At 39.8% G+C, this 15,133-nt stretch overlaps 1 protein-coding gene across 3 annotated transcripts in view; it reads right to left on the bottom strand.

Annotated features, from left to right (window-relative positions):
* The window catches only part of TMEM237 (transmembrane protein 237), a 33,221-nt gene that overhangs the window by 9,880 nt on the left and 8,208 nt on the right, over window positions 1-15,133 (bottom strand). For 2 of the 3 annotated variants that reach the window (XM_037912776.2, XM_037912777.2), the window contains exons 3-9: window positions 14,221-14,231; window positions 13,414-13,470; window positions 11,784-11,897; window positions 10,533-10,653; window positions 9,237-9,397; window positions 4,163-4,286; window positions 2,496-2,687 (exon numbers count right to left, since the gene is read on the bottom strand). In XM_037912776.2, coding sequence (XP_037768704.1) covers window positions 2,496-2,687; window positions 4,163-4,286; window positions 9,237-9,397; window positions 10,533-10,653; window positions 11,784-11,897; window positions 13,414-13,470; window positions 14,221-14,231 — 780 coding nt within the window. The remainder of the gene's footprint in view (window positions 1-2,495; window positions 2,688-4,162; window positions 4,287-9,236; window positions 9,398-10,532; window positions 10,654-11,783; window positions 11,898-13,413; window positions 13,471-14,220; window positions 14,232-15,133) is intronic. The other variant, XM_037912778.2, reaches the window with a different exon arrangement.

Below are 15,133 nucleotides of genomic sequence, written 5' to 3' on the forward strand. Positions count from 1 at the left end.
ATCCCACAGTCTCCACTGCCCACTGGAATTCTGGTTGAGCTCGTAATGCCTGATGGGGCAAAAACATTGTCGCAGGTGGTTTTGGGTGCATGTCGTCAGTCGCCCCTCCCTCCGTGAAAGCAATGGCAGACAATCGTTTTGCGGCCTTTTTCCTGGGTTAACTGCGCAGACGCCATAGCACTGCAAGCTGGAGCCCGCTCAGCTCACTGTCATCACTGCTGTTGCAGGCAAGTCTACTGTGGGGGCTGCTGTGATCCAAGTAGCCACTGCAATCATTGATGTTCTGTTATCAAGGGTAGCAACTCTGGGAAATGTGCGGGCCTTTTTAGATTTTAGGTTCATCATATTCCTGTCCTTTGTTGCTGGTGAAGAATCTTGCAGCCGTACATTCCCCATGTAACAGCTCCAGGGCTCTTGCTCTTTTGCCTTGGCCACACAGCAGCAGCTCCTGGGTGCCTTCGCATCAATGGTGAACGGCTCCACCGCTTCCGCTGCAACTCTGCTATCCTGATCTGCTGCAACTCTGCAGCGGACTGTGCAGTAGGACTGCTAGCTGTCCTCATCAACAGTGTTTTGCTCTCTCCACCGCTTCCGCTGCAACTCTGCTATCCTGATCTCCTGCGAGCTGGAGGCTTCTGCCTCAGGCTGCTCTCCCAGCTGGCGGCACCGCATGGTCGCACCTACCCCAGCCTACCCCTTGCTCCCATGGCTCATGAAGCCTGGACAGTAGTAAGGAACAGCTCAATCATAGTCTGAGCAAGTGCAGAATGGTGGCAGAATGTGCCTTTGGAGGTTTAAAAGCTCGCTGGCCCTGTTGGTCAGACCTCAGCGCAACCAACATTCCCATTGTTATTGCTGCTTGCTGTGTGCTCCATAATATCTGTTAGAGTAAGGGGGAGAGTTTATGGCAGGGTGGGAGATTGAGGCAAATTGCCTGGCGTCCGATTTTGAGCAGCCAGACATCGACTAGAAGAGCACAGCAAGGCGTGCTGCGCATCACAGAGACTTTGAAAACCAGTTTCATGACTGGCCAGGCTACGGTGTGACAGTTGTGTGTGTTTCTACTTGATGCAAACCCACCCCCTTTGTTGATTTTAATTCCCTGTAAGCCAACCACCCTTCCCCCTTCGAAATAAAGTAACAATTGTTTTGAAACCATGCATTCTTTCTTTATTAAATTTTTAAAAATTGAGATAACGGACAAGGTAGCCAGGGGTGGTTTTGGGTACATGTCGTCAGTGAACATTCCCTCCCTCCATCCGTGAGAGCAATGGCAGACAATCATTTCTCGCCCTTTTTCCTGGATTGCCCGCGCATACGCCATAGCACTGCAAGCGGGAGCCCGCTCCGATCACCGCTGCAGTTGTGGGCATTGTAAACACCTTGCATTTGCCCTTGGAGATTTTGGCATATATATTGGCATTACGTCTTTTGGAACGGAGTTCTGATAGCATGGATTAGTCTCCCCATAAAGTGATCAGATCCAGTTCCTCCCATTCAGTCCATGCTGGAGCTCTTTTGAGATTCTGGGACGGCATGGTCGCCTGTGCTGATGAGCTCGCCATGCTGGCTAAACAGGAAATGAAATTCAAAAGCTCCCAGGGCTTTTCCTGTGTACCTGACTAGTGTATCTGAGTTGAAAGTGCTGGCCAGAACGGTCACAATGGAGCACTCTGGGATAGCTCCCAGAGGCCAATACCATCGAATTGCATCCCACTACCCCAAATTCGACCCAGCGATGTTGATTTTAGCACTAATCCCCTCGTCGGGGAGGAGTACAAAAATTGATTTTAAGAGCCCTGTAAGTCGACAAAAATGGCTTTGGCGTGTGATAGGTGCAAGGTTAAATCGACCTCATGTGCTAAATTCGACCTAAACTCGTAGTGTAGATCAGGGCTAACTCACAGGCTCTTCATAATTAGCTAATACTAACTATTCCTAAGAAACAAGAATCTCCAAAGAGACCGGAGTAGTTCACATCTGACCAGGCACATGGTTGGAAGCAACTGAAGTGGTGAAGATGCTCCTCTCCTATATAGCCTTGTCCTCAGAACACCAGTTACCCTGACAGGAGAGGCGGCGGGCACAAAAGCGCTCTAGCTTACACCGCAAGAGGAAGGATCTATCACAAAGTACCACAAGTGGGAACATACAGATCCACTCAAGGAAGAAAGGCTCATTGAACACAGTACAGGGAGACAGTAAATAACTGTCTCCTTTAGTACTTTACCATTCTGTTATTTTTGCAAAATACATGTGTATGCATCCACTACATTCCCTTAATGTAAAAATATATGGCATATATACATATGGAGGATAAATCTTCTTTTGCCAAGGTAGAGCAAGGCAGAAATGAACTGCAGCATATGAAGCAATCTATAGTACATTCTATCACCGGTGAGAAAAGTGCCACAGAAAGAAATTTGTGATTAGATGACTTTAGAAGGGGATGTATGGCATACAAATTATGGTAAGTTATACAAATGAACATTTACCTGTCAAAGGCGGAAACTGTGCTGATCGCCAACAACAAGTAAAGGAAACTCTGAGCAGGATATGCTAAGGCCTTGTACTGCTCTAGCAGGTTTGAGAGAGTGGATAGCTTGTTTCCTGCGAGAATGTATATTACAATAATGTTCCACACAGCATAGCCAGCAAGGAAGCCATGAGTAAAGAGTCCAATCACCCTAAATGGATAAGAGATTGTTAGAGTTTTTGTAAGTAGCTGTAATCTCAGCAAAAGTTCATGGTCCAGATTGTCATAGAATCATAGAAGCTAAAGATGGAAAAGACCTATTAGGTTATCCACTCCATCTCTGCTAGGACAGCAGGATTGTTCCTTATGTATCATTTCTAGCAATTGGTCCAGTCTAGTTTAAAAAGTCCCAAGCAATGGGGTTTCCACCTGTTCCCTTGAAAGACTGCTTCACAGCCTAAGAGGTCTTACTAAGGAAATTTTTACTGATGTTCAGCCTTTTCTCTATCCCATTACTCCTATAGCTATATTAGTTACATTCCTTTGCAGTGCTCTAAATAATTCCTCTCCGAACTTGGTGTTCATACTCTTCAAATATAGAAGCTATGTGCACTCCTCCCTGCTGTAGCCCCCCAATTCCATTTTAGTAGTATTTTATCCAAACTATATGTATCTTTTTTCCCCCTGATAAGTAAGTCCTCTCCAGCTCAATGATAATTTTTGCTGCTGTTCTCTGAATTCCTTGCTAACACATTGCCCAGAAAGTGAACACAATGTTCACACAGTACAAATATACCAGAGCCAGATAGAGAGGAGCTATTATTTTCCTGCTCCATATCATAATGTCTCTGCACTGCCAAAAATCACATGGGCCTTTTTGCTACTATATCACATTGCAAACTCATGCCTAATTTGATTTAAATTTCATTCCTAACTCTTTTTCAGCATTACTAATTTTCCAAGTTTTTCCCTCATGAGCTCCGTATTTTTCAAATATTTTCTTCCCAGATGCATTACAGTAGTTACATATATCTCATTTTTAATCTCTTTCCTCTGTAGGTCCCTGGGTATTACTTCTGTCCTCACGAATATTTGCACCTCTTTCCACTTTAGTTTCATCTGTGAATTTCAGTGAATTTATTACTTCAAGATCATTTCTGATGATGTTAAATAAGACTGGACCTAACACAATCACTAATCACCTCATACTAGCTCATTACACTGCTGTTCATCATTACATTTCACTTTGGCTAGTCCATTTGCCTTTTTTCTACAAATGGTACACTAAAAACAGCTTCTGCATTTCATTCAAACTAAAAATCTGTTATTTTCTAAAATTATACATGATGCATTTACGGTCTCTCCTACAGTTTAAATTCTGCCTGCAATACTGCAACTTTTTCCCTGTCCCCTCAGAAGCAGGCACTCTCAGTCAAAACAAAACAAACTATACTATAATTTGCTAGAGTGCTGAGAAGCTTTAGGCCTAGTCCATCAACAGAAAAGCTTACAGTTATTCAGTTCTGCACTCATCCATTGTTTGTTGAGCGTGTCCAAAGAGACTAAGAGAGACATCTACAAGATAGACAGAAGGCGTTCACTTCAAAAGCATTCCCTAGCCAGAGAGAAAAAGAAATGGATTTCACACAATAGGTCAATATTTTGAAGAAAGAGACTATCAGATACCTGAAACCACGGTGCACTGAGAGTGCCACATCCCTGGTGGTCCATAAAGCCTTTACATCCAAAAATACATCAATGTTTTCTGTGGTTTTAACCAATTCTGTGCGGTCAGCTGCCTGGAAACGCCCTAAAAAGAAAAACAACTTTACTCAATCATGGAGATTATTACTACTTCCTATTATTTGTATTGCAGTAATACTTTGCCCTTTGTCTATACTAGAAAGTTTTACTGACATTCTGCTACCAACATAGCTATTTCAGTAGAATGCGTCTACATGTGTACCAGTACAGTGGGTCCTCAGAATCAAGTTGTGTCAGCAAAGGACATGCTGCACTGTAAGCAGGCATCCTGTGTCTCCCATACCACCATCAGGCACACTATCATCCAGGAAATTTTTGCATTATATTGTGGGATATCATAACTCCTCTGGGAACTGTGGGAGTAAACCCATAATCCACTCTTTCACGCTGTTTTTAAATCCCTCCATTTCTTGCAGTCCAAAAACATAGATCCTGCACAGTCCAAAGAATCTCTCTTGTCTATATTAAGGACAAGGTAAGTGTTTCTTTTATATTTGTGGAATCTTGGTAACCCATCATGTAGAGGGGATACTGAGGAGTGGATGATACAGACAGTGAATGAAAGCAACCAGCTGCTTCAGATATTCATTGACTAGCTTCACACAAAGGAGCGGTGGTTCTTGGCACCGAGTGATGGGACCAGATTGTGATGCAAACCTGGGATGACCTACAGAACTTTTGGACGCAGAAGGTCCCATTCCTGGACTTGTGTTCTGAGCTCACCTCAGTCCTGTAGCAGACACTCCAGAATGAGAGCTGCTTTAATAGCGGAGAAACAGATAGCAATCACTTTCTGGAAGCTTGTAATCCTGGATTGCTATCTGTCAGTAGACAATCAGTTCAGGGTTGGAAAATCAACAGTTGGGATGGTCATCATCCAGGTGTGCAAGGCCATTAAGCATGTCCAGCTGTACAGGATTGGGACTCTGAGCAATGCGTAAGGAAATAATAGATGGATTCTTCCCTAACTGTGGTGGGGTGATAGATGGAACACATATCCTGCTTCTGTCCCCTGCTCCTACCTTACAGCTGAGTACATAAACAATGATGATCCCCAAGACGTCCCGGCAGAGTACTATGGGAAGGTATCCTACCAGGGTGAGAGAAATGTTCCTCACCTAGAAATGTCCAGAACTACTCACTTGTTACAGGGGACCAGAAAACTAAACATAAATGGTCTTCTCCGCAAGTAGCAGAAGGCCCCCGGGACTCCTGGAGAACAAGTGAACCTGTCTATATCAAAACCCTCCTTTCCCTCCCAAAGCTACCCACACACTGTTTTTATCTCTTTCCTGAACTCGATGCAAGTAATATGATTTGGAGTTGAAATCCTGCATCCAATCAGTTTACAATGGATTTTCTGCAAAATCACATACAGTAGAATGAATGCTCACTTATTGAGTTGTGTGTAGCTTACAGTCAGTGCAAGTATGTTTACTGTCTGTAACATATTGAATTGTACTTGGTTATTGTCAAGCATTGCCAGCGAAAGTACTGGCAAAAGTATATATTTGGAAATGGTTTTGGCTGCTTTATCCTGATTCTCTGATTGTATTACTTACTATTGCCAGTTCACACCCTGGAAATAAACTGGCTATTTTAAAACAGAATTCCTTTGCTCCCTGCCCATGCACAGTTGGCTGCCAATTTGAGGGGGGAGAAGACGGTGACCTCCCCTCCCCAGTGGGCCCTGGAGAAAGTAAAAAAACGGCATGCATTAACAGGGACAGTAAATTACACCTACAGGTTGCCCCCTTCTTCAATGATTAGTTCTCTCTCTAGGTTCAGCTGGGTCTCAAAGAGGTCCTGGTGTCAGACTTGCATCATCCACATCCCCCTCCTCAGCAAGCTCCTACTTGGTCTGCAGTTCCAGGGTGCCCTGCTCTGGAACTTGCAAAGTGCCCTCTGTCACTGGTGGGTTGCTTGTGGATGCTCTACACGGCATTGAGCTCCACACAAGGTGGATAAATATCAATGAATTTTTTTTTAAATAAAAAAAAAGAAAAAGATTTTTTATTTAAATCCGATTTTTTTGATGAAATGCTTTTAGAGGAAAAAACCTATCTAAAGATAGTTTTAATTATGATATCTTTGAGCTATGTATCTCATCATGGAACAGGGATTATAAATTCTAATTCTATAGTATGAGACAATATATCCATGTAATGTTTAAGAAAAATTTTGTAAATGAGTTCCAATAGTTCATGAAATAGGGACCCAATCTTATGGGGTTCCAGGGGCTTCTGTATAGATTATTTAGGTTAATCTTTTTATCTACACAATGGGACCCAGTGCTTAGTCTAGAAGATACCATCAGAGATACTTTGTTTTGCAGTTCTCAAACTGTGGATTTGTGTTGCCAGAGATAACATGCTTGTCAACAGCAAAAATGTTTTTAAATAAAATAAATATATAGAGGTGAGAAATAACAGACCTTAACCCTATTGTCCCTCTGTAAATTTGTGTACACAGTCAATCCCTTACCTCTCTCTAAAAGTGCAAAGTTTCATAAAGTTCAATGAATAGAAGATTGTTGGGGGCGGAACAGATCTGGACATGGAGATGAAATCTGGAGATAAATGTGAGAAGGGAGGGACAGGCAGTAGAAACAAAAGTGAAACTGTTTGAGCAGCATATTCCAGAAGTCTTGAGGTCTTTCTGAATGTAGCCTTCATTGATTTGAGATCTACCATACCATTCTCTTACTAGAAGGGAAAACCTATAATGGCAGCAGGCCGTAAAAGAGACCCAGGTTGGGAATAAGAACCATTCAAGAAATATATGTTTGCTGATGATGTTTTAAAGAAAGTCACACCAGTGAACTGGTGGAAGTCACTTAAGAACTTGGATTCAGAGACTGTTGAAGTGATAATCTCACTTTTAACAGCAGTAGCTTCTACGGCCGGTGTAGAAAGAATATTTTCTTCCTTTGGACTAATTCATTCCAAATTGAGAAATCATTTGGGACCTGAAAAAGCAAGAATGCTTGTTTTTCTTTTCTAGATTATGAACAAACAGGAAAATGAAGGTGAATATGACTGAGTTAGCTGCAGAAACCAATATTTAAAGTTTCTCATGTTGAGCTGGCTGACATAATCAATTTAATTTTTGTTTTTGTTTTTAAAATATTTCATTTAACTATTTTAGTTAAAACAATTTTAACAAAAACAAACCTGATTTTGAAAAACTTGAATGTTTAACTAAATTCAAAAATTCATATGTTTGTTTTGTTAAAATATTATAAGTTTGCTGTTGAAGAAAACAATCCAGAATACATAACGTTGTTGTTTTAGTTAAATAAAACAATTTAAATGTCTGTCTGGTGATGTTCTCCTCCTAATACAGCATGGCAAGAAAATCCTCCAAATATTAATGATTAATCTGTTGAACTGGAGATAGTTCACCTCCCAATGACTTCATAAATATCTGCTTCAATTACCTGTGGTAAATGAAAAAAACAATCATTCATTTTCTGATATAGCTGTAGAACTAATCTGAAAAGTTTTCAAAATAAATCACTTAAAAATGTATAGTGTGTACCTTCTAAAAATGAAACCTACATCTATCTCTGAGTTGTGAAGAATATGTATTAAGGTTATAAACCAACAAGAATGCACTTTTATGTAAAAATCCATGACTCTTGGGGGGGAAGTGCCAGACTTTTTGTTGCCTTCCTTTTTCTTCTGTAAGCCTACTGCAGCTCCTTCCCCTTTGCCTGGCATAGGCCCTCGTCCTTGCTGTGTCCCCCTGCTTCTGAATCTCCTTTGCAATATCAGTATATACATCTTGATTCCTGTGGGAATCCACACCTGTGCCTGTACAACTCCATCCACTTCACAGACTGAAGAAATCCAGGACCTCTTTCCTGGAACAGGTAGCAGCATAAGGTTTAGCTGGAATCATGCTGGTACAAGAGCGCTTGCAAAGGTGGCAGGCAGGTTAAGTATTTCCAAAACATGCTGGCAAATTTAAATGGAAGGCAGGCTTCCAGTCACTGCAAGCCCTGTGCAGCAGAGTTCAAAAAGTTGACCAGAGAGGTCACTGCTGCTGGGAGAGCTACATTGTGGTCTTGTTGCTGGAGGACTGCATTTGCTGGTACAGGTATTTCTGTCTCCTCACAGGCAATTTGATTGCACAACTATACTGATAGAGGTGTTATGTCACTTGGTGAACTGGTTTAATTTTGCCAGCAAAAGTTCAGGGGTTTGTTGGCTGGACTCAGTTTTTAGTGTGGAAGCATGCAGAGCTATGCTGAATACAGTTTTGCCAGTAAAACCTTCTAGTGCAGATCAGACTTTAGAAATCTCAATCAGGATGAGGTCCTTGCAATACTGGGTGCTGCACAGGGAGGAAGCATTTAAAACATTTTGGCTCTTATGTTCCCTAATTGTTATCAAGACCCCAAAACATACCTGGTTTCAGTAATAGCTTCAGAACAACTACAGTTTTCACTTAAAAGAAAAATGCTTTAACATCCCATTTTGTCTCCCATAAAAACCTCTTTCATGCCTCTTCCTTTGTATTCAAAAAGTATATGAACATAGGGCCTTCCTATAGTATGTTTTTCCTAAAATTTCTCACCAGGGTAGCAACACTGAAAATACTAGTTAGATAAAGCTCCGTCAGCTAGACTTGCTCTGAGCAGGGGGGTCAGTTAACTCTGTGATTAAAAAACTAGTGCTTGCGGGACTTGTGTCAAGATGAGTGCAAGAGTAATTCTTGCTTTCCATTAATTTAACTTCGGGGAGCGTGACATTTTCAGAAAGAATGCTCTACTTCAGGAGTACACAATGATATATTTTAAGTCAAATTACACATATGCAGAAATTTGATAACTTTAAAAATATACATAAGGCCACATGCTCAGGTGGTTTTAATGTTGTAACTATTTCTGCAGAAAAATACATTTGGACAACTTCTCTTTTTTAACAGGACAGCATTAACTTTTTCATTATTATTAAAATGTCTGAAGTTAAAGGAATAAGAAATTACTTACGATTTTTTTCAACAAACACCTTGCTCACAGGCTGGCTAGCACCAGTGGGAGCAGCAAACACAAGCTGCTGATCGGGACTTTTTGTTTGTTCATCTTCAATAATGTCCTCTTCCTCCACTCCCAGTTCATTGGAACATCGTATTTCTGCTGGCCGAGTCTTCCTATCCTCACAGGATATGTGGAGAGAAAAAGAACAATGTCAAAAGCTTTAAAGACTTTACTGTATAACTGTAAAGACTTAAGTACATGCCTAATTTTACTGGTTTGAATAGTATGGAATACTCACATATATAAAGTTTCTTCTGCGTGCAACTGCTTGTAGGATTAGGGCCTAAAATTCTTCTTTACGGAAGTATAAAATCACCATCATCAAGCAAACCCCCAATAACTGTTTTAATATTTTACTTTTGTTTTATGACAAACCACTCAGGTGCGGGAAAAAGAAACCTGAAAAGATTATTGTAATAGAAAGAATGCAGAAGAAATAAGTTAAAGAAAAAAGCTAAAGAAATTGGAATACTTAGGCAGGAAGAGAAGTAAAAGTGTTTTAAAGGAGCAACATTCAGAAGCTGAAGGAAAGTGGAGACAAAATAAAGAGCAAAAGTAATGTTCTGACAAAGTTAAGAAATAAGAGTGAAAGTTAAAGAAAAGCAGAAATCAAATGATTAGGTTCTATCTACACTACAGACTCCTACCAGCACAGACAGCTATGTCAGTCAAGGGTGTGAAGAGGTTTGATCCCTGACTGCCATAATTGTGCTAGCTGAAGTCCCTAGCCACACTTTTACTGGTATAGCTTCTTTTATTTGTGGGAGGTGGTTTCACGATACCATTACAAAGCACAGCTTTGCAGGTATTGCTGAATCCACACTAAGATCACTTTTGCCAGTGCAGTAGTGGTATTCCTATACCATTAAAGCACTCTAGTGCAGATATGGCCTATGTTACATATTCTGATTTATTTTTTAAGTTATGTGATTTAAGTATTGTATTTATACTATCATGCTCACAATTGTAGTGTAGATTTGAAGAAAGTTTAAATTAATAAATTGCCAAAATCTACCTCAATATTTCTTAATACTGAATTCTAAGCATTCACTGTGACCACGGATTAAAAAAAACAAAGTTAATCCCTGACCCTGCAAAGATTTCCACACACGCTTATCTTTGCACAATCTGAGTAGCTCCAGAGACATCATGTCTTTGCAGGATCAGGGCCTTAAATACTAACATATATTAACACATTATCATAAGTATTCTGTGACAAGAATTATAATGCACCTCAGAAATTCTCACTTTGTTTTTTTCCGATGTTTACGAATCACTGTTTCTTCAGAGGGCTGGGGATCCATGCCATTTCCAGTATGAAAAAAGGATGTGTTGGGAACATTCTGCTGGGTGAAAGAGGTCTCAGACTCTGAAGATTTAAAATAAACCGCAAAAATAACCTATCTGCAGGCTAGTACAGAGTAGGAAACATATGCACTGAGACATTTGTATAACTATAATGCAATCACTGTGAACAAAAAGCACCATGTTCTGAGTTTCAGTTAATACAAAATGCTAACAGAGGATCATCTATAATTCTCCACTTCCAATATTTGATGTTTCCATTAATCTTGTGACAATTTTTAACCTATTTATCTTTTAATATACTTTTAACAATTTAGGAATTGTGATTGTGTGCGGCAGTATGGTGCCAGTAAACTAAAGTGTTACATGTTTTCAAAGTAACACTTCCAAGTGTTTCAAAGGCAACTTTCACAGCAAAGACTGGTGTGCTGTTTGTCTCATTAAAAATATTAAATCTGGGATCAGCATTGGAAAAGCAATTTTCTATTTTTCACTCTAAGAAATAATCAAAGTTCTTACATTATTTTCTCATGATCACATAAAATCAGCCCACCACTGGTCTTTAAATCTTTTAGCAGATGCAGACACCTCAGCGTGTTTGCTTTTGGACTGAAAATAGCTACCTGAATACTACAATATCCTAAAAAATATTACAAGATTGCTCTAATTTATTCTATTGTTAAAATCAAAAAATATTCAAATTAAAAAACTAGCAATAATGAAACACTGGAAAATTAAACATTCAAAACTCAGGAAATTCCAAAATGTAAATTTCTACTGGAACACTGATTTGGCCCCAATTCACATTATATATGCATATATTTTATGGTGTAGATTACAAAACCTAGCAGCAGTAATAAAATATGGCTCATATTTAACAAGATAAATGGAAGATACTACATAGATGGCAGAATACTACATAGACGGCAAGACAGAAGAGTTATCACTCCAGTAGAAACCTGAACATCTAGAATTGCATGACGCTTGAGTGTTGGATTTCTCAGCCTACTGCTTCATTGACGTGAATTTTCACAGACTCCAAGGATTTACGCTAGAGATGACTTTGGCCTGCGAACAATGCAGATGCACTTATTCTAATGGCTTAAGAAATAGAAATTTAAGAAGTGGGCTTGCAAGATTTTATGCTGCCAAGCCTAATTCCATCTTCCATCCTTTCAGTCAGTCTCCACATACCGGGAGGCACTCTCTTCTTCTTGCGTTTCCTCTGAGGTGGAGCATCCTGAACCTCAGGAGTTAGAGGCTCGCTACTCTCAGATGGCCGACGGACAGCTGCATGAACGATACCCTCTGAAAAACAGAATAAAAGAAAAAAAATTCAGTTCAATGGTAGGGTGAGCCTTCCTGGGAAGGCAACCCAGGCATATCTGCACTTTGTATTTCCTCTTTCTCTGTTTAGCTACTAGGTGGAATTCATGTGGAACACACTTTGTGAACAATCCATCTCCTCTGTGAGATGTTAAAGAATACCTGACAATATTTAAATCTCTTACAGAAACAGGCATAGCAGTATTTACTTGGATTTGTGTTGAGTCAATTCAGAATTCAGAGCACTTAGTAAAATCATCAGTTTGCAAAGCATTCCATGGCTGTGGATGACTGCCTAGTCTCAAGGACCCAAGCAACTGAGGTAACCAGGAAGGGAAAAAATAGCAAGAAAAAAATTCAAGGAATTTGTCAATGCTGTATCAGCACCTGCTGCTTTATTAGCAACCAGAATTGAGGGGAAAAAGCCCAATGACTTTAGTATTAAGACTGTAATTCTAACTCATACCGCTTCAGAAGAAAAAAAAATCACAATGTATAAAAACTGTGACAAATATGGCAATTTCCTACAATATCTTTGGGAGATCTTATTGAATTACATTTAAATAGCTTTGGAGTCCTTTGTATTATAAATGCTAGTTTATGTATTATTGTGGGATTGTATCTAACTTTTCCAGGGGAGAGACATGGAGAATGTAAACCCTGGGAAACATTAGGTGCTTCAAAGGACTATCTTAAACAACGTAACAGAAAAGAAGGAACTTTCAGGACCAACAAAGTTAAATGGGAAATATATGGGGGAAAGGGAATGCAAATCGCCACATCAGCACCTAACCTTTTGAAGCTACACCCTGAGAACCACTGTCTCATTGATTACCTATTCATAGTTTCTGAAGATCAAAGACTCAGGCTAAATAAAGGAAAGGCTAGCCAATGCATAGGGGTGTTTCTTCTGAGGGAACAGCTGTTAAGAACTTGTAACCATAGAAAAACCCCATAGTGGGATTTAAAGAACTGATCATGTCCCAGAGCCATTGCTGGAGTTTGGGGTGATCTCTGGTAAGTTTATTACCATGTGTGTAAGTTATTTTATTTTTCTTAATACTTTTTCTCTGTGATGCTTTCACCATAAGAATATAGGTGCTTGCTTATATGTTTATAGCCTCTGAGGAGAGAGCTAAGCAGGCCTGCTTAGGCAATCTCATTTGCTGGGGAATTTGCAGTGTAAGGAGAGAACTTTGCAGCCCAGAAAAACCCCAGTCAGGAGGAAGAGAGAGACAGGTCTCAGCCCAAGAGAGGTGATGGCTGGGGAGTCAGAAGCCTAAAAGTGGGTCCCCTTGTTGGACCATGAGGGGGAAATACAAGTGCAGTTGCTCTGAACTGTGACAATAACCAATGAAGATGAACGACCCAGGAAAACTAAAAGTTGCCCTGTTAGGAATGGTAGGTATGAAATCCAAGGATGCATTTGTCAGATCAGCTACAGTACAGAGTTCCTCCAGCATTCCAAGTATATCTTTCACTCCTGGAAGCTTCTTACCCAGTGCATTTTTTCCTTTGGCTTTCTTTCTTTTTGGACGACTAAGTGGAATTTCATCTGTAAGATGTAAAATAAAGGAACTAGTTACACACTATGGAGGAATCCGTGCTCTTTTTCTAACAACTCTATTTCAACCCAGAAAGGGGAATCCATTTGGAAGTGAAGATGATTGGGATTTCCTAGCCCTCTCTTTACACAAGAGAACCCCCATCAGCATGAGAACCCCCATCAGCAGAGTAAAGAGAAGGAAGAGTACAGCAAGGAGTGGGGAAGTAATAGGAAATAAAAAACCTGCCCAGACTGCAACATGTGTTAAAAAACACATAGGATGGGCATTTAAAAAAAACAAAACAAAAACAAAAACAAAAAAACACAAAACCAGGAAATTATAATAATGATGCGCCATAGGAAAAATTTCTCATATACAGCATAGTGTCCAATTCTGGTCACTTCACCTCAAGACAGATATAGTAGAGAATGAAAAAGTCCAGAGAAGGGCAACCGTGAGGTGAGGCCTGCACAATGAGTGACTTTAAAGACTCTCTCCTCTTTTCTAAGCTATATAACTCTCCTCTGAAGATAAGGCCCCTTTAAGGTGTCTCCAATTGACCACCCAAAAGCATAAGCCACTTTCTAAAATCTTGACCCATGTACACATAAAGCACTAAATAAATAAATTATAATACTTAGCATACTACTTTTAGGCAAAACATTAGAGTGTAGGCACTAAACTTTAAAAACGATTCAACTGAAGTCAACAGGAACTGTTAAACAGAATGCACAGCACTTAATACTAAACAAACTCACCTTGGCTTCCACTTCAGATCCAAGATTTTCCCATTTAAATTAAAAAAAAAAATCAGAAAGGAATATAAAAGGAACAAGAATGTTAGTTTTGAATTAGTTACAACTCAGAACTGTGTTAGAGCTCACAACGCAATTGGTTTATGTGGTCACAGAACTTATACATAAAAGCCATCCACCTCCCCTGAGGCCTATTTCTTTTTACGAACATTTGAATATGACAAGATTGCGGCTGCTTAGCAATAGACAAAACAATAGTCTGTTTGCTACTTGTGACTATGTACAGTTTCTTGATTTGTTAGCTGTTCATGAGATTGAAACTTTCATTTTACCTGGCTCTTTAATTGGAACCTGTCTTACTATCAGACACAAACTAACAGAAGAAGTTATATGATAGCGAAGCAAGCAGCTAACAAAAAATATTCAGACTCCTCAAAGCGTTTATGGGCTACTATGTACATATGTCTTAAGGCACGGAAGAGGATTTTCGACTTAACGGACCATAACAACGTTCTTTCCTATCACCAAAATCTACCTTGGCTCATGGATCATTGAACCCTCAGAACCATAACCTCTCCATCTTTTGCCTCAATATGGTATTCATTGATATTATTATTTATGCCACACTCAAAAGTATGCTAGGCACCAAGTTGATTTTAAAAAGTCTCTGCCCCAAAGTGCTTGCAATTTAAAATACAGATGAGAGACAGCATTCAACAGCAATAAACAATGAGGCGAAGACCAGGAAAAGAAAACAAGGGGTTGAAAATACAAAAGTTACTGAGACTGAAGTAGTTTTTAAAATCTTTGATGCATTTTTCTCCTCCAAATGACAGAAGCAATGAGATATTATGAAGTACACAGTTTCCCAATCTATTTACAACACAAAACTTCTTTTGTACTGTATGATTGGAAA

This window comes from Chelonia mydas, chromosome 11 (genome assembly GCF_015237465.2).
Source record: "Chelonia mydas isolate rCheMyd1 chromosome 11, rCheMyd1.pri.v2, whole genome shotgun sequence".
Classification (NCBI taxonomy): domain Eukaryota; kingdom Metazoa; phylum Chordata; order Testudines; family Cheloniidae; genus Chelonia; species Chelonia mydas.